Source organism: Salmo salar, chromosome ssa26, assembly GCF_905237065.1.
Source record: "Salmo salar chromosome ssa26, Ssal_v3.1, whole genome shotgun sequence".
NCBI classification, from domain to species: Eukaryota; Metazoa; Chordata; class Actinopteri; order Salmoniformes; family Salmonidae; genus Salmo; species Salmo salar.
Window position 1 is genome coordinate 1539661 of NC_059467.1, and position 19131 is coordinate 1558791.

At 41.2% G+C, this 19131-nt stretch overlaps 1 protein-coding gene across 3 annotated transcripts; it reads left to right on the plus strand.

Moving 5' to 3' along the window:
• Positions 1-635: 635 nt before the first annotated feature.
• Positions 636-9420, plus strand: rab14 (RAB14, member RAS oncogene family). 3 transcript variants are annotated; one of them, XM_014174799.2, is made up of 8 exons: positions 636-802; positions 1705-1763; positions 2008-2061; positions 2821-2998; positions 5219-5285; positions 5401-5488; positions 5612-5642; positions 5751-9420. In XM_014174799.2, the coding sequence occupies exons 2-8, from the start codon at positions 1712-1714 to the stop codon at positions 5926-5928; spliced, it is 648 nt and encodes a 215-aa protein (XP_014030274.1). In that variant the 5' UTR covers positions 636-802; positions 1705-1711; the 3' UTR covers positions 5929-9420. The 3 variants fall into 3 exon arrangements, with proteins under 3 accessions (XP_014030274.1, XP_014030275.1, XP_045564049.1); XM_014174800.2 differs by having other exon boundaries at positions 691-783; positions 1704-1763; XM_045708093.1 differs by lacking the exon at positions 636-802 and adding an exon at positions 818-1393.
• The last annotated feature ends 9711 nt before the right edge of the window (positions 9421-19131 follow it).

Sequence of the window (19131 nt, forward strand, 5' to 3'; positions counted from 1 at the left end):
GCCATATGAGTTTTGTTATACTCACAGACATCATTCAAACAGTTTTAGAAACTTCAGAGTGTTTTCTATCCAAATCTACTAATAATATGCAAATATTTGACTCTGAGCCAGAGTATTAGGCAGTTTACTCTGGGCACGCTTTTCATCCGAAAACGAAAATACTGCCCCCTATACCCTAAAAAGTGAAAGCATTGTTGGTTATGGGCTTGTAAGTAAGCATTTCACTGTACGGTCTACACCTGTTGTATTCGGCACATGTGACAAATAAAATTTGATTTGATATGTGCCCCCCTCCAGCCAGGCATTATTCTGCATGTTTTGGTGTGTCCCAATATATATAAATGTAACCCTTTTTGCAGTAAAATATTTTTCACAACAATCCATTTCATAAATGGGAGACCGATTTTTTTTAAACATGGTTGTGTTTTGTTCTACATTTGGTAGGGGTATCTCAAAAAACTAAAGCCATTTTTGAGGATTGGCCACTAGCCTAGCTTAACTTCTTTCAGAGTGAAGTAACTGGTCGCTTGGTAAACTGTCTTTTCAGAGAAGCTTCCCCAACAGTGTCATTTATACACATCATCACATCAGTTACACATCATTGGAAAAACCCCATGGTAAAAAAATTATCACTTCCATATCAGTGCAGCGTTAGCTGAGTGTACTCCTGTCCAGTAGGTTGCGGTATACAGCTGAACTTGGTTGCGCTAGCTGTTATTGATGAAGAATTGTGAAAGCCTCTTAAAAGGACCGATTCATCAGATCGCCGGGTTAGACAGCTAGATAAGTATTCAAATAGAAGGTAAAACAAAGACATGTATCATGTTTATCTGAAATTGGGGAATTCAAGTTTGGTACCGCTCAACGTTACTTTAAATTAGCTAAATGCGTAACGTTAGCTAGCTAATGCTAACTTGTGCAAGAGTCAGCTAGCTAACTAGCTAGCAACTGAATGGGAGTTCCCTTTGGCCAACGTTACAGTTGCCAATGTGCACGCTAGGTTTTCCCCATTCCATTACTGTTTCGCCCTTTTCCTCTGATCTAGTTAGCACCACACTTAAAAAAATCGAATAGGCCTAACTTAGGGTGTGTTCGTAAATTTACTTTTGAGTGCCAGAGTGCGCTCTGGGCGTTTGTAAATTCAGAGCGTTGTTAGATTGTCCGTTCGTAAATGAGTGTTCAGAGCGCACACTGGACGCTCTGGCGGAGGAATAGGGTCCGAGTGTTCTAATCTCACAACGGCAGTCATGCACCAAAACTAACTCAGAGAACACCTCACTCTGAACATTTTACTCACCCTAGTAGTTGGTGGCTGTTGCTGTGCTGGCAACACGTTAATTACGTTTTTTTGCCGACGTTTACTAGCACGGGCCATATTCAACGGGTGTTGAGCGTTCGTAAATTCATCAGGTTTTCTGTGCTCTGGCACACTGACGAGAGTGTTCTGAAATCGGAGTAGATAACCAAAGAGAATTTGCAGTTCGCAATATGTTTATTATGGCATAGGCTAGATGACGACAAAATGTATCAGTTTGCTAGCTAGCTACCTAGCTAACGTTATAGTTAGCTTATGGTTTTCAATTCCAGCTTGACTGTTGTAATGGGCCTCAGGTTGTGACATGGTTGTTTGTAGTTTACATTCTGGTTGGTGTTATTGCTAGCTAGAACGTTTAATTAAAATGGACGTTTCTTTCTTTATTCAAGAGCCGAAATGACTACTGCTCCATACAACTACTCCTACATCTTCAAATACATTATTATTGGTAAGTGGCCAAGATTCCCATATTTTACATAGCTCACTGAAACGAATCTGAATGTTAGTTGATGTGTCATCGCAGTTGTTTTGGTCTTATGTAAAAGTGCCCTCAATGAGAACTTATCCTGAACTCTTTTATAAATGAGCATAACTACAACACTCTTCCCATAAATCTTCAACATTACTGTTTCATATAAGCCTTTGAATAATTGTAAGCGTTGCCTATATTGCTTTGTTTTCTCCCACTACAGGGGATATGGGTGTAGGGAAATCATGCCTGCTTCACCAGTTCACAGAAAAGAAATGTGAGTATGGTCTAAAAAGCAGTGGTGTCTCCTTTATGGAAGATTGTACACAATCATGTTATTGTACCACTGCATGTTTACAAAGTTTACTTTCCATTCAAGGTTACATAATCCAGGCCTTCCCTGTGGCTCAGTTGGTACAGCATGGTGTTTGCAACGCCAGCATGGTGTGTGCAACGCCAGCATGGTGTGTGCAACGCCAGCATGGTGTGTGCAACGCCAGCATGGTGTGTGCAACGCCAGCATGGTGTGTGCAACGCCAGCATGGTGTGTGCAACGCCAGCATGGTGTGTGCAACGCCAGCATGGTGTGTGCAACGCCAGCATGGTGTGTGCAACGCCAGGGTTGTGGGTTCGATTCCCACGGGGGGCCAGTACAAAAAAAAAATGCATGAAATGAAATGTACTGTAAGTCGCTCTGGATAAGAGTGTCTGCTAAATGACTAAAATGTAAATGTATTCATTAGTGCACACTGGCAAAACATTTTGCAACAGAATCAAGTGTTTCTTCAGTATCATAATGATCTTTATTTGCCAAGTACATTTACAGCAATATACAAACAGAATACAGACACAAGTCAACATAGTCACCATGCAGAATAGGATTTATTGGACAAATTGGGATTAGACCCTCCTGTTTAGTTTGGTTCCTAGTGAATACACCTCTGTTAACAAACCAAGAAATGTGCACTGCACTCAAGATACTCTCTTCAATAGATACTTTTAGTAAGCTAATAGGGCCTATCTGTTTTCCCAACAGTCATGGCAGACTGCCCCCATACTATTGGAGTCGAGTTTGGCACAAGGATAATCGAGGTGAGCGGCCAGAAGATCAAACTGCAGATCTGGGACACTGCGGGACAGGAGCGCTTCAGGGCCGTCACACGCAGCTACTACAGGGGAGCGGCAGGGGCACTCATGGTCTATGACATCACCAGGTAGGCCAGGATCTCAGCAGGGCTTTACTTGAAGTGACTATCAGGGCCAGCACCAGAACTAAGCAGTTGGACGGGCATTTGATTTCCATAAGGGGACAAAAATGTTTTACGCTAGAACTGCTTTGCTTCGAGGGACCCCCCCCTTCAAGCGAATGAGCTTGACTGCAACATTTAACAGTGTTATTAATACATTTCATATATGCTATCGCAAATATAATAATTTGGTTGTGTTTATGAAGGTCTTAGGTAACATTAGAATACGATTCGATTTTTTTTCAAATAACACAAAACCATTTTCATTAGTTTGTTACTGTTGGATATACACTACATTACCAAAAGTATGTGGACACCTGCTTGTCGAACATCTCATTACAAAATCATGGGCATTAATATGGAGTTGGTCCCCTCCCTTTGCTGCTATAACAGCCTCCATTCAGCCACGAGCATTAGTGTGGTTGGGCGATTAGGCTTGGCTCGCAGTCGTCCTTCCAATTTTTCCCGAAGGTGTTCGATGGAGTTCAGGTCAGGCCTCTGTGCAGGCCAGTCAAGTTCTTCCGCACCGATCTTGACAAATCATTTCTGTATGAACTTCACTTTGTGTACGGGGGGGCATTGTCATTCTGAAACAGGAAAGGGCCTTCCCCAAACTGTTGCCACAAAGTTGGAAGCACAGAATTGTCTAGAAAAGGGGTAGGCAACCCTGGTCCTCGAGTGCTGCAGGCAGTTCATGGTTTTGATTTAACCGACCTGGAAGACCAGGTGTGTTGAATTTACGCAATCATTGAACTGATCAATTAGCTCAGTTGGTCAAGTGTGGTGCCTAGTTGGAACAAAATCTTACAGTACCTGCGGCACTCCAGGAACAGGGTTGCCTACCCCTGGTCTAGAATGTCATTATATGCTGTAGTGTTAAGATTTCTGTTCACTGAAACTAAGGGGCCTAGTACGAACCATGAAAAACAGCCTCCGACCATTATTCCTCCACCAAACTTTACAGTTGGCACTATGCATTTGGGCAGGTAGCGTTTTCCTGGCATCCGCCAATCCCAGATTCGTCTATTGGACTGCCAGATGGTGAAGCGTAATTCATCACTACAAAGAATGCGTTTCCACTGCTCCAGAGTCCAATGGCGTTGAGCTTTACACCACTCCAGGCGACGCTTGGCATTGCGCATGGTGATCTTAGGCTTGTGTGCGGCTGCTCGGCCATGGAAACCCATTTCATGAAGCTCCCGACAAACAGTTATTGTGCTGACATTGCTTCCAAAGCAAGTTTGGAACTCGGTAGTGGGTGTTGCAACCGAAGACAGACGATTTTTACGTGCTTTAGTCCAGTTCTGTGAGCTTGTGTGGCCTACCACTTTGCGGCTGAGCCGTTGTTGCTCCTAGACGATTCCACTTCACAATAAGAGCACGTACAGTTAACCGGGGCAGCTCTAGCAGGGCAGAAATTTGAAGAACTGACTTGTTGGAAAGGTGGCATCCCACGTTGAAAGTCACAGCTCTTCAGTAAGGCCATTCTACTGCCAATGTTTGTCTATGGAGATTGCATGGCTGTGTGCTCAAATTTATACACCTGTTAGCAACGAAGGTGGGTGAAATAGCCAAATCCACTAATTTGAAGGGGTGTCTACATACTTGTGTATATATAGTGTACATCTGGTGCTGTCTGGACAAAAAGAGTATGACATGCCATAGTCTTTTTGTCCAGACAGCATCACATACACGGGCCACACCACACTGAGACAGAGGAATGCTGGTTCGGGTGACTTGATTGATGCGTCTTTCTGTCGGCTCGCGTCCCGTTCAAATAAATGATCAATATTTGATTTGGACGGGCAAGGGGATACAGTAGCGCGGACCAGGCCCCTTAAGGCCCACCCATAACGCTGGCCCTGGCGACTATTACATTGATTATTTATCTAGCCTCACAGATTAAGCCTAGCCCTGGAAGAAAAGCATGTTTCATGGAGAATGTCAATTTAAAGTGCTTTTTAAATCCAGGCCTATGCAAAATCTGGGTTTCGGCAAACCAGCCCATAAGGTGCCCAGCATTCGAGTGTTGAGAATTAGCATGGATTCAGTAACCGCATTTAACCTTTTGTCCAATTTCCATTGTCTTGTATTCACAATGACTTATCTGGTATTACGTCTTTGTACATTTGAACTGAAATTCTATTATTGTTATGGTTCCAAATGTTCTCTTGTCCTTTCCTGTAGGAGAAGCACATACAACCACCTTAGCAGCTGGTTGACTGATGCTAGAAACCTCACCAACCCTAATACTGTGAGTCAGCCAGCTGGAAATCTGAACTCCTGATCAGACTGTGGGATGTCTTTACAAGACAGTTGAATATTTCCATGCTGCCATGACAACCCTGGCCTGTGTGCTATCTCCCCAGGTGATCATTCTTATTGGTAACAAGGCAGACTTGGAGGCCCAGCGAGATGTAACCTATGAGGAGGCTAAGCAGTTTGCTGAGGAGAACGGTAAGGTTTATCACAGCAGATCTCCATGTACTGTAGATCATGGGAAATCAAAGTTTGAACAATCACTTTCTATTTGCGAAACAACTTTTCTTATGAACCTAATTCAGTCTTTTGTTTTTGTAGGTCTATTGTTCCTAGAGGCTAGTGCAAAGACGTAAGTTAACACACCCAAATGTTTTCACTTGCATCAAAGAGTGCATTGAAGTTACTAGGGGACTAGTCAGTCCATTGTGCCTGAGTCTGTTGTTTTCCTGTAACCCAGGGGTGAGAATGTGGAGGACGCGTTCCTGGAGGCAGCCAAGAAGATCTACCAGAACATTCAGGACGGAAGCCTGGACCTGAACGCCGCCGAGTCTGGTGTCCAGCACAAGCCCTCCGCCCCGCAGGGCGGCCGGCTGACCAGTGAACCGCAGCCCCAGAAGGAAGGCTGCAGCTGCTAATGACCCCACCCGCTGACCCTCCAGCTGACCTTTGCCCCCTGTGCCACCGCCTCCCTCCACCACCCAGGAGCCCACATGCCTCCACCAAGGCACTGACAGTCTGGGCCCCAGTAGGCTCTGAGCCAGGGATGGGCTTTATACCACTCCCAGCCATCTACATCCATCTCCCTCTCATCTCTCTCTTTCTCTCTCTGTCTCCCCATATCTATCTCACACAGCTATGCTGTATGTGCCCATAGCCTACATAACCCAGTGCACCTAGCACCTATGATGAGATGAGCAAGCCTCATGGGTCACACATTGTGATTAGAACACAGCAACAGAGAAAATAGGTTTTTCTGGCTGGCTGCTCTACTGAAGAAAAAGCCTTTTTCTATCCACAGAAGAAACCATGATGTGCATAACTATAAATGGAATGATTCATCACTCTTGTGGTGTTTTGAATGTAGTGCTGTTTTAATTCAAATTCAATTATTAAGAGTGGCTGCAAAATACTCAGCAAACAGGCACAGATACCAAAGATAATGGATGCATGAGTCACTCAAAGTGTATAACCATTTACCAAATTGTTCATTCTTTTAAAATGTTTCCGGAGATTTTATCGGTCTTGGAATACGTTGGATTGACTTTTTGTTCGATATAATTATTATAAAATATTTGTTTTACCCATTTATTTTAATGAAAATTAGTGGGAAATGATGGGTACAGTATAATGTAGAATATGAGCATGTGAAAGACCAAATTGTCAAATTTCTTAGGTGCCTCAATGAGAGAGATCTGACCTGTAGCATGTACTATTGGAAAGTTAGACAGAACACTGGGCGTGGAGTCCAAGAGAAATCTTTGCACTTTTTTGTGATGGAGCTCCATCTTTTGTGGAGATGGAGCTCCAGCGGGGGGGGTCACTAGAAACCATATGGAAGCAAACAGGGAGGGACTAACCTGAAATTGTCCAATGAATACACCCCATCAGTAGAGATTCTGATCAGTGAGACATCTCAGATGCCCACTCCAGCTGTGATTCAAATGGGAGTATTGTATGTGGATCTATGGTGGCTGTGAAAATTGGTCATCCTGCGGCTTTGTATTAGAGGGATATCTCACTCCTTTGTCCCCTGGGGCACTTTAGTAGGACTTAGCTGGTGAACTGAGGTTGTGAGGTGGTTCAGCAATGTACCTCTCCCTTTGATTGATGTAATCTCAGGGACTTCATCTCACTGGTTGCATTCCAAATTGTACCCATAGGGCTCTGGTCAGAAGTCGTGCACTGCATAGGTAATATTGCGTCATTTGGGACGCGACCCCTGATCACACCCCCCATATCATTCTCTCTGTGATTGTTTTTGCCTAATTTAGTGTTAACTTGTTATGCAAACTAATGTAGAACGCCTTTCTGTAAATTCAATAGGCTACTATATTAGATTCATAACTCTATTTTGATATATTTTACTGCCTCTCTTCAGATCATATGCACAGATTGTACAAAACATTAGGGACACATTAATATTGACTTGCACCCACTTTTGCCCTCAGAACAGCCTCAATTTGTTGGGGCATGGACTCTACAATGTGTCGAAAGCTTTCCACAAGGATGCTAGCCCATGTTGACTCAATGCTTCCCACAGTTTTGTCAAGTTGGCTGGATGTCCTTTGGTTGGTGAACCATTCTTGATACACAAGGGAAACCGTTGAGCATGAAAAACCAGCAGTGTTGCAGTTCTTGACACCTACTACCATACCCTGTTCAAAGGCACAAAAATATTTTGTCTTTTTTGTCTGGTTTGTTCCGGTTCTAATAACACCAGATTCATTCCCTTCTTGTAATGGAGCATCCAGGAGCGCTATCAGAGCCACACAATGAGAGCAGTTTATCTTAGCTACTCACCTAAAGCGGTTCCTGTCCCTTTTCTTCATTTCTTAGCAGGGGTGTATTCCAGAGGAGGCTGGTGGGAGGCCCTATAGGAGGACGGGCTCATTTTAATGGTAGAAATGGAACGGAGTCAAACAAGTTGATAAGGTGATTGATGCTACGATTCCATTCCAGACTTTACAATGAACTCTTCCTCCTATCGCTCCTCCCATGATGCTATGATTCCATTCCAGACTTTACAATGAACTCTTCCTCCTATCGCTCCTCCCACCAGATTCCTCTGGTGTATACACTATGAACCAAATGAAAGCAAACGGGTAAGGACCTACCTGCATTTGTCCAATTACAAACCCTTGTTTTTGTTGCAAAATGTTTTCGACTGCAAATCGTTTTGCACTAATGAATACACCCCAGAGGACAGGAAAGCTCATTCCTCAACCATTTCACAACAATGATCTCCACATTGGGATGACCGCACGTGGTGCATTCTGTAGAGAGCTTATGTTTTTCATGTTTTGGGAAATATATTTTTCTTACTAATCTTTCGTTGAAGTCATTACATATTTCCATTTACCTTGACATCACTGATGTATGTGATTTCTTAGTCGGAGAGATGTCGAGCTATGATTCTGAAGGGTTTTTTTTTTCCTTCAGAGGTGTTAGTGTGTTATGTTCAATCTGTATTTGCTTGTGCTGTATTTCAGGGCCCAGTATCGCGACGCAGCAGTAGTGTTATCTTGAAAATGGGCTTAAAGATACAACTGTAGTGCAATTTCTCAAAGCTCGATGCACTGTAAAAAGACTGGTCCAGTCCGCCTTTCACTGAAGTTTTTTGGTGGCATGAAGATACTGGCTAATATTAGTTGTTGTGCTTTTCCCCAAACGGTCTCCTTGGAAGTGTTGAGAAGGATTTAAATTGGTCTCATTAAATGTAGCTCCATCACGTAGCTCTAGTCTCATATTCACAAAGCAGCTGAGTGGGAGAGAATCTAGGATCAGGTCCCCCCTGTCCATGTAGTCTTATTCATTATGATCTAAAAGGCAAAACTAATCCTGGATCAGCACTCTTACTCTGATAGGCTTGATACATATGGTCCCTGGTCAAAAATCTTAAGTGTTGGAATTGGTTCACTGATTGCTAGCCATTTGTTTGTAATGATTTTCTTTGATTAATGTAACATTTTTGGCTTGAGCAAATGTACAATTGAGATCGCATAATGTACTTTCATTATTGAATTACTTTATTTAGATAACCATTATTGTACATTTTTTTTACTCCTGTGAATCTAAGCACAGATGCTCTTGACAAGACCCGATTTATAAAAATGATTTCTGTGTAATAATACTGGCTTTGAAGGACCACCTCTTAACCATGGTAAAATATTTATAGATTAACAACTCTTTATCTCAGTTTGGACCTTTCTGTAATTAGATTTTGTTCTGAGAACAGCTCTGGATTAAGGGCAATCTTGTGTGTGGCAACTAGGGATGTGCATCTTTCTCTTTAAAGATGATTTGGTACGTATCTATACTGAACAAAAAAATAAATGCAACAAGTAAAATGTGGGTCCCATGTTTCATGTGCTGAAATAAAAGATCCCAGTAATATTCCATACACCAAATAAGTTTATTTCTCTCAAATTGTGTGCACAAATTTCTTTGCATCCCTGTTAGTGAGCTTTTCTCCTTTGCAATGACAACCCAGCCACCTGACAGGTGTGGCATATTAAGAAGCTGATAAAACAGCATGATCATTACACGTGCACCTTGTGCTGGGGACAATAAAAGGCCACTACAATGCCACAGATGTCTCATGTTTTGAGGGAGTGTGCAATTGACATGCTGACTGCAGGAATGTCCACCAGAGCTGTTGTCAGAGAATTGAATGTTAAGTTTTCCACTATAAACCGCCTCCAATGTCAGACCACGTGTAACCATGCCAGCCCAGGACCTCCACATCCGGCTTCTCCTGAGACCAGCCAGCCGGACAGCTGATGAAACTGAGGAGTATTTCTGTCTGTAATAAAGCCCTTTTGTGGGGGAAAACTCATTCTGATTGGCTGGGCCTTGCTCCCCAGTGGGTGGGTCTGTGCCCTCCCAGACCCACCCATGGCTGAGCCCCTGCCCAGTCATGTAAAATCCATAGATTAGGGCCTAATGAATTAATTTCAATTGACTGATTTCCTTATATCAGTGGTTCCCAAACTTTTTATAGTCCCGTACCCCTTCAAACATTCAACCTCCAGCTGCATACCCCCTCTAGCATCAGGGTCAGCGCCCTCTCAAATGTTTTTTATGCCATCATTGTAAGCCTGCCACACACACTATACAATACATTTGTTAAACATAAGAATGAGTGTGAGTTTTTGTCACAACCCAGCTCGTGGGAAGTGACAAAGAGCTCTTATAGGACCAGGGCACAAATAATAATAATCAATAATTTATTCAACCATCTTACATATTAAACCTTATTTGTTCATCAAAAATTGTGAATAACTCACCACAGGTTAATGAGAAGGGTGTGCTTGAAAGGATGCACATAACTCTGCAATGTTGGGTTGTATTGGAGAGTCTGTCTTAAATCATTTTCCACACACAGTCTGTGCCTGTATTTAGTTTTCATACTAGTGTGGGCTGAGAATCCACTCTCACATAGGTTCGTGGTTGCAAAGGGCATCAGTGTCTTAACAGCGCGATTTGCCAAGGCAGCATACTCTGGAGCAATGCCCAATCAAGAAATCTGACGTGACTTCTGATTAAATGTAATTGAGGCTCTCTTGTTCAGATATCGGTAAGTGGACTGGAGGCAGGGCATGAAAGGGATAACGAATCCAGTTGTTTGTGTCATCCGTTTCGGGAAAGTACCTGTGTAATTGCGCACCCAACTCACTCAGGTGCTTCGCTATAAATATATATATATATATTGTCCGTAAGCTTGAGTTTATTTGCACACAAACAATCATACAACGATGGAAAGACCTGTGTGTTGTCCTTGTTAATGCAGACAGAGAAGAGCTCCAACTTCTTAATCATAGCCTCAATTCTGTCCCGCACATTGAATATAGTTGCGGAATGTCCCTGTAATCCTAGATTCAGATCACTCAGGAGAGAAAAAACATCACCCAGATAGGCCAGTTGTGTGAGAAACTCGTCATCATACAAGTGGTCAGACAATTGAAAGTTATGGTCAGTAAAGAAAACTTTAAACTTGTCTCTCAATTTTAAAACGTGTCAATACTTTGCCTCTTGATAACCAGCGCACTTCTGTATGTTGTAAAAGTGTTACATGGTCACTGCCCATATCATTGCATAGTGCAGAAAATACATTCAGGGGCCTTGCTTTAACAAAGTTAACCATTTTCACTGTAGTGTCCAAAACGTCTTTCAAGCTGTCAAGCATTCCCTTGGCAGCAAGAGCATCTCGGTGGATGCTGCAGTGTACCCAAGTGGCGTCGGGGGCAATTGCTTGCATGCGAGTTACCACTGCACTATGTCTCCCAGTCATGGCTTTTGCACCATCAGTACAGATACCAACACATCTTGACCACCAAAGTCCATTTGATGTCACAAAGCTGTTCAGTAGTTTAAACATATCCTCTCCTGTTGTCCTGGTTTCCAGTGGTTTGCAGAAGAGGATGTCTTCCTTAATTGACCCCCATAAAAATAACGTATACCAGAGCTGTGCCAGGCCCGCCACGTCTGTTGACTCGTCCAGTTGTAACGCATAGAATTCACTGGCTTGTATGCGAAGCAGTAATTGTTTCAAAACATCTCCTGCCATGTCACTGATGTGTCACGAAACAGTGTTGTTTGATGAAGGTATAGTTTTTTTGGCCTTTTCCCCCAGCATTGTCCCAGCCATATTCGCGGCAGCAGGAAGAATTAAGTCCTCCACAATAGTTTGGGGCTTGCCTGTTCTAGCCACTCGGTAGCTCACCATATAAGATACTTCTAGCCCCTTCTTATTAATGGTATCTGTTGCTTTTATACATGTCTTACTACTCGAAAGTCGTCTTAATTCTCGCTCAAAAAATCTCCCGTGGATTATTTTTCAATTTGGCATGTTTTGTTTCTAAACGTCTGCGCAAGAGTGGTTACATCGAATTGTGAGATAGTACTTTTACACGTATAACACACCGTGGCTGAGGAAAGGCACTAGTCCCAATATAAGTGAACCTCAAATCAATGTAGTTCTCATCATATTTGCGTCTCTTCGATGGTCCAATGTCCCGGTCTGTTGTTCAGTGCTTTCCCGGGTAAGGGGCAGTAGCTCTTCGGCTGCATCAGATGCACAACTGTCAGTGTCCATGCTAGCTGGGCTAACAACAATGTATAATTACTGATGCTAGCATTGAATGTGCTCGTAGAAGCAGAACAACTTGTGTCGTCGACAGGTGCAGGTGTAGTACTGCTGGTAGTAGCAGTACAGTAGAGCTGGTTTCTATGGACTTACCAGTCTGCCTTACTTTTTTAAACCATTTTTTAACCATTCATCCATTTTTGAGCAAACGGAACGCGCAGCAGCTACGTTTGGCTACATACGGACCGTTAATGGGATTCCCGCGAGAGAGTAACAGTTAATGTGATTGGATGTTAATTATTTGACTAGGCTACCTGTATTTGACATTGTGTAGTTATTTAACACTAGATGGTTTAATTTTATTTTTGGCATTGAAACGAGGCTACTCAGGTGTGAAAAAAAACTCACCCAAATGTATAGCCTCTTTGGAAAATGTAAATGGACTGTTTGAAAATGTGAAGAAATGTATTTATTTCATTTTCATTTATATCTTGTGGTTTTGTGAATCACATTTTTATTTGGCGTGCCCTCGACGGCATTGCGCGTTGTAGGGACTTGCGTTGTCCACACGGACCTGCGCAGTGATACTTCAACCAATAGCTATCACAACTGGGCAGCAGAATGGCGTCTGGTAAAATAGTTCCCCCTCATTTGAAGGACAGGTACATTTTCAGGGTGATTTTTCATCTTAAAATATATGTCTAAAGGAATTGACATATTCAATTTGGCTAATTACAGTAATGATATCACTTTTTTGCTTTTTCACGTTATTTTGGATGCCAATTCCACCTGGGTGCACGCACTTCAAACCACTTGTCGTCCTATCACCTTAATATAATATTGGGTAACACAACAGTCCCGGCAGATGTTGCACAATTTGATTGTGTTGTAGTAGTGGTGCGGGGGTAAAATCACCGAGGAATCAAGCCAGGAAAAAAAATCCATGACATGTGTTGCGATAATTGCGTTGCTTGCTGTATAACCTGTTAGTTCATATGCCTTGACACCGTGATATATAGGCCTAAGGCCGAGACAATAAATTCAACCACACCTTTGTTTAATCACAAAACCGGAGAGCAACATATGTCTGGTGAAGTCCACAAAACATATTGCTTGTAACAAACGGTTACATAAACATTAACTTCATTCACCATGCTGTAGGTTAAGACATTTTCGGACAACTACACAACTACTGATTTAGAACCATGGAGAGTTACACCAAGTCGCAAAGAAAACAGGAGCTGCCTCCACTATTCCAGCACCATTTCAACTTCAACATAACCTAAGCACCTATGCTTAGTCTAATAGTGACAACTAAAAGTTACCAAAAATGATTTAGTCCAATCAATGTAAGCTAAATATGATGTGGCTGTCCATGGTACTAATTTGTGTGTGTGTGTGTGTGTGTGTGTGTGTGTGTGTGTGTGTGTGTGCGCGCAAGTAGAAAAAACATATTGACTCACCCTAATTGTAGAGAAACGCCAATGCCATCCTCCTCTTTCATGTTGCCTGAATGATCTATGACTCTGTCATACAGTACCCGCTTCTAGTTTTTGTTGTCCTAGGCTACCTGGCTAAAATGCTAGCTACATGTTGAACTTCCATCCTCTCAGGCCAGGGACACAATGTATGAATTTATTGTTGGATCCGAATCACCTTTATAATCATTGGCCAGTATGGAGAATTAAGTCAAACTGTTGCTAACTCTGACCAGTTTTGCCTTTTACTGTATCTTCCCGAGAACATGGAGAAATGTATAGTATTACCACTAAGGGAATTTAGTAACTTTTGGATGCATGTGTGTATGTAAATGTATTTATGTCTCTCTGGGTCTATCCACCCTTTCCTTGCTGTGTTTTGTCCTCTCCTTTCTGCCTCCGTCTCTGTCTGGTGCAAGCTGCAGCCACCTTATGACGAACTTCTCCAGCTCTATATCTGAAACTTTGGATGTGAAAGTGTTTGTCAGCAGCAATCAATCAAATCTATTTATAAAGCCCTTTTTACATCAGCCTATGTCACAAAGTGCTGTACAGAAACCCAGACTAAAACTCCAAACAGCAAGAAATGCAGATGTAGAAGCACGGTGGCTAGGAAGAACTTCCTAGAAAGGCAGGAACCTAGGAAGAAACCTAGAGAGGAACCACTTTTGAATAACAGAAAAAAGAGCAAAAGAAGTATTTACAACAATTAGTCAGATTTTGACACCACACAAAAATCCTAGGAATCACAATCCAGACCTCAAATGGGAGGTATATCAACACAGCACAATAACCATAGAGGTTTTCAATTTCAACACGGAGTCAAACAGATTTCAACACTGAGTGAAACAGATCAAGAGATAAATATGAGCCTGTTGTAGCGCTACCTTGTGGTCAATCCGAATTTGCTTGGATATGTTGAGTCTTGACAGGGTTTGGAACATGTGTACTAAGTTTGGTTACAATACAAATATTTGTGTCTGATTTATATGAATTTATGTGACAGACCACGCCCACATTAATATTTATTGGTCAGTTGTTTGACACACTAGTCTGGAAAATATTGCGTTGAAAATCCTTGTTCCATAGATGCCATATCTCAAGTTTCGGAGGAGGAAATGTAATTGAAGTGTTTTTCAAAAATTCAAAATGATCAAAAATTTCCCTCAGAAAATAACTACTGTCTGTGATCTATTGTCAGGCTATGTCATAAAAGTATTCTAATTCCTAATTCTATGGTCAGGCCGCTGTCTGTGTCTCACACCAGTATTCATGGATATAGCTCTCAGATGATAAACATATGGTCCGTGATATTCAGAATCCTTTGGACGTCCCTACCCCATTGAAGTTGACATTTAAAATGGTTAGGTAAGGGATTTGGTTATGTGTAAGGTTAGGGTTATGGTGAGGTTTGGGTGGTTACTTTCTAAATGTAATCCATTACAGTTACGTGTCCAAAATTGTAATCAGTAACGTAACTTTTGGATTACCCAAACTCAGTAATATAATCTCATTACATTGCAGTACTTTTGGATTACTTTCCCTTTAAGAGGCATTAGAGGAAGACAAAAATGTTTGTCACCAATTAAACAACATATATTGCAGGATAAATCAATGTTAAAGTTTACATAGCTGGCCATATATGGATGATACATTTTACTTTATGGGTTGGTTATGTAGGCTTCTTCTAACCCATCGCTTTCTACTACATATAATAATATGATTAAATTATATATTTACATTAAAAACCAAAGTCTATCAGAATTCCAGTCATTCCAACAAATCTTATACCCCTTGATTTTCGATAATAGGACTTTGAAATATGGAAGTATAGATTAACCGAATTGTTTAACCTGAACATAACCCCAAAACTAAGGACTTATTAGCCAGCCCTACTATTTTGTTTATTATTTTGTTGTCATGGAGGACTGATTGGGCTCATTGATTCGAGTTGAAAAATAAATACTGTGCTCATGGAATGGCATGCTTTGAGCACTACTGAAAAGTGCTATTTACATGTGAAAAATGTATACCATATGCTACATTTGCTATAGGCCTATTGTTGGTGACCCTTTGATATCTTGATAATATGCAGCTGTTTAAAGGACAAATCCATAGATGAAACAATAACAAAATGGTCGCCCCGCCTCTGTTTTGGTAAAAAGCTGAGGGATGGCCTGGAGAAATGTAACCACTCTCAGATTAATAGATAGAGCTATGGATGCAAGGACTAACCATCCATGATATCAAAATGATTGTTTTAACCATGATATGACGCTATACAGTGTTTGTTTATATTTACAATGTTTACAAACATTGGAGAAAAACAAGCTTATATTTTGTGTTCTCATGGAGTGCACTAAGCTCATGAGGCATTTATAAATTACATTCTTCAATAATCAATGGATATACAGTACCAGTCAAAAGTTTGGACACACCTACTCATTCAAGGGTTTTTCTTTATTTTTACTATTTTCTACATTGTAGAGTGTTAAACAAATCCAAATATAGTTTACATGTTAGATTTTTTAAAGTAGCCACCCTTTGCCTTGATGACTGCTTTGCACACTCTTGGCATTCTCTCAACCAGCTTCACCTGGAATGCTTTTCCAACAGTCTTGAAGGAGTTTCCACATATGGTGGGCACTTGTTGGCTGCTTTTCCTTCACTCTGCGGTCCAACTCATCCCAAACCATCTCATTTGGGTTGAGGTTGGGTGATCGTGGAGGCCAGGTCATCTGATGCAGCACTCCATCACTCTCCTTCTTGTTCAAATAGCCCTTACACAGCCTGGAGGTGTGTTGGGTCATTGTGCTTTTGAAAAACAAATGATAGTCCCACTAAGTGCAAACCATATGGGATGGCGTATCACTGCAGAATGTTGTGGTAGCCATGCTGGTTAAGTGTGGCCTTGAATTCTAAATAAATCACAGACATTGTCACCAGCAAAGCACCCCAACACCATCACACCTCCTCCATGCTTCACAGTGGGAATCACACATGCGGAGATCATCCGTTCACCTACTCTGCGTCTCACAAAGACATGGCCGGTTGGAACCAAAAATCTCAAATTTGGACTCAAACTAAAGGACAGATTTTCACCGGTATAATGTCCATTGCTCATGTTTCTTGGACCAAGGAAGTCTCTTCTTCCTTTGGTAGTGGTTTCTTTGCCACATTTCAACCATGAAGGCCTGATTCACTGTCTCTTCTGAACAGTTGATGTTGAGATGTGTGTTACTTGAACTCTGTTAAGCATTTATTTGGGCTGCAATCTGAGGTGCAGTTAATTCCAATGAATTTATCCTCTCCAGCAGAGTTAACGCTGGGTCTTCCTTTCCTGTGGCGGTCCTCATGAGAGCCAGTTTCATCATAGCGCTTGATGGTTTTTGCGACTGCACTTGAAGAAACTTTCAAAGTTCTTGACATTTCCTGGATTGACTGACCTTCATGTTTTAAAGTAATGACAGACTGTCGTTTCTCTTTGCTTATTTGAGCTGTTCTTGCCATAATATGGACTTGGTCTTTTACCAAATCTTCTGTATACCACCTCTACCTTGTCACAACACAACTGATTGGCTCAAACGCAAGGCACACCTGTTAATTGAAATGCATTCCAGGTGACTACCTCATGAAGCTGTTTGAGAGAATGCCAAGAGTATGCAAAGCTGTCATCAAGTTAAATGGTGGCTATTTGAATAATCTGAAATATAAAATATATTTTGATTTGTTTAACACTTTTTTGGTTCCTACATGATTCCATGTGTTATTTCATAGTTTTGATGTCTTCACTATTATTGTACAATGTAGAAAATAGTACAAATAAAGAAAAACCCTTGAATGAGTAGGTGTTCTAAAACTTTTGACCGGTAGTGTATGTACGGTTACTGTGTTTTTTCCCCTCTGGTTAGACATGTGACATGCTGGTAGAAATGAGGTAAAATGGATTTAAGTTGCCTTCATTAAAGTCCCCGGCCACTAGCAGCGCTCGCCCCTGGAAGAGCATTTTCTTGTTTGCTTATGGCCTTATACAGCACTAACACAACACTAACAAACTTTAGTTATTCCACTAGATGCACCATCATATTTCTCTCCCCAAATGATAGCCTTAAACTTTTCTAATTCCTTATGAGTAAAAGTGTAGTTATTCGTGATTAAATATGTGATCCAACTGCCCCACAGTTCAAAGTAATAAGGTTGATACAGTCTATCAAAGTAATCAAACCAGATATTTTAATATTTAACTTTGACTATATTTCTCCGCTTCACTTAAGTAAAACATTTTAAACTTCTCCCACTAACACAAAAATACTTTCATAAGAGCTGAAGCAAGTCACAGCATTTTCCTTCATGCAAAATTATGTAGTTATTATTGTGGTTTAAGTGTAGGGTGTTAAGGGACAAAATTGTACTTTGGTTCTGGTGTTATAATTTGTATTCCCAGTTATAGCTTCTCAGGAACACAAAACACTTTATTTCACGAGGATATGATTTACCATTGTTGAGATATCTTAATTTCAAATTAGCGGAAAAGGTAAAAAAAGTTCACGGAGAGGTTAATCCCTAGTCAATAATGGTACCAAATCACTTGTCTGGATTACAAAATTCAACACGTTTTGTCCAATATCTCAAGATAGGGTGGTCATACTGTTATGACATTTTCAGGGCTGATGTAAAACACACGATTCAAATAAAATTAAGAAGTACTAAATTAAAATGCTACATTTTGCAAATTAAGCACTTAATATGCAAATTAGGCAGAACTAAATACATATTTACAGTAATTTATTCAGTTTCTTTTTATCCTGAAAAACTCCTTAGTCCTTGCCAATGACGAGCATATCAATAACATGATGCAGCCACCACCATGCTTGAAAGTATGAAGAGTGGTACTCAGTGATGTGTAGTGTTGGATTTGCCCCAAACATAACACTTTGCATTTAGGACATAAAGTTCATTACGTATCCACATTCTTTGCAGTTTTACTTTAGTGCCTTATTGCAAATAGGATGCATGTTTAGGAATATTTTTATTCTTCCAATTAGGGTAGTATTGTGGAGTAACTACAAAGTTGTTGACTCATCCTCAGTTATCCTATCACAGCCAACGTTATTAATTTTTATAGTAGGCAGATTAATTAAGTCACCAATTAGTCCACTCAAGTTCCTACATTGGTATGAAAGGTATATTAGATAGACATTGCAAAAAATTAAGAGACTGTAAACTGAAAGAGAGTTTATTTGTCACGTCTGATTTGGACTGGCGTATAGGCGGAATCAAATGCAGGAGATAAAGGTGCTGGAGGTGAGTGTCTTTCAATAAAACTGACATACACAAACGCCGAAAAGCACAGGGCGCTGTACAAAGTTTGCCTGGGAGAAACACTTTCCCATAAAACACAAAATATATATTCCAAGGCACAAAAAGGCAAGGAGCGCAGCCCGGTAAATCCTTCGACAAAAACTGTTGGTCACACAACGTGGACAATAAACAATCCCGCACAAAATCCCAACTGAAAACACACATTAAATAAGCCCCCACTAATGACATACACA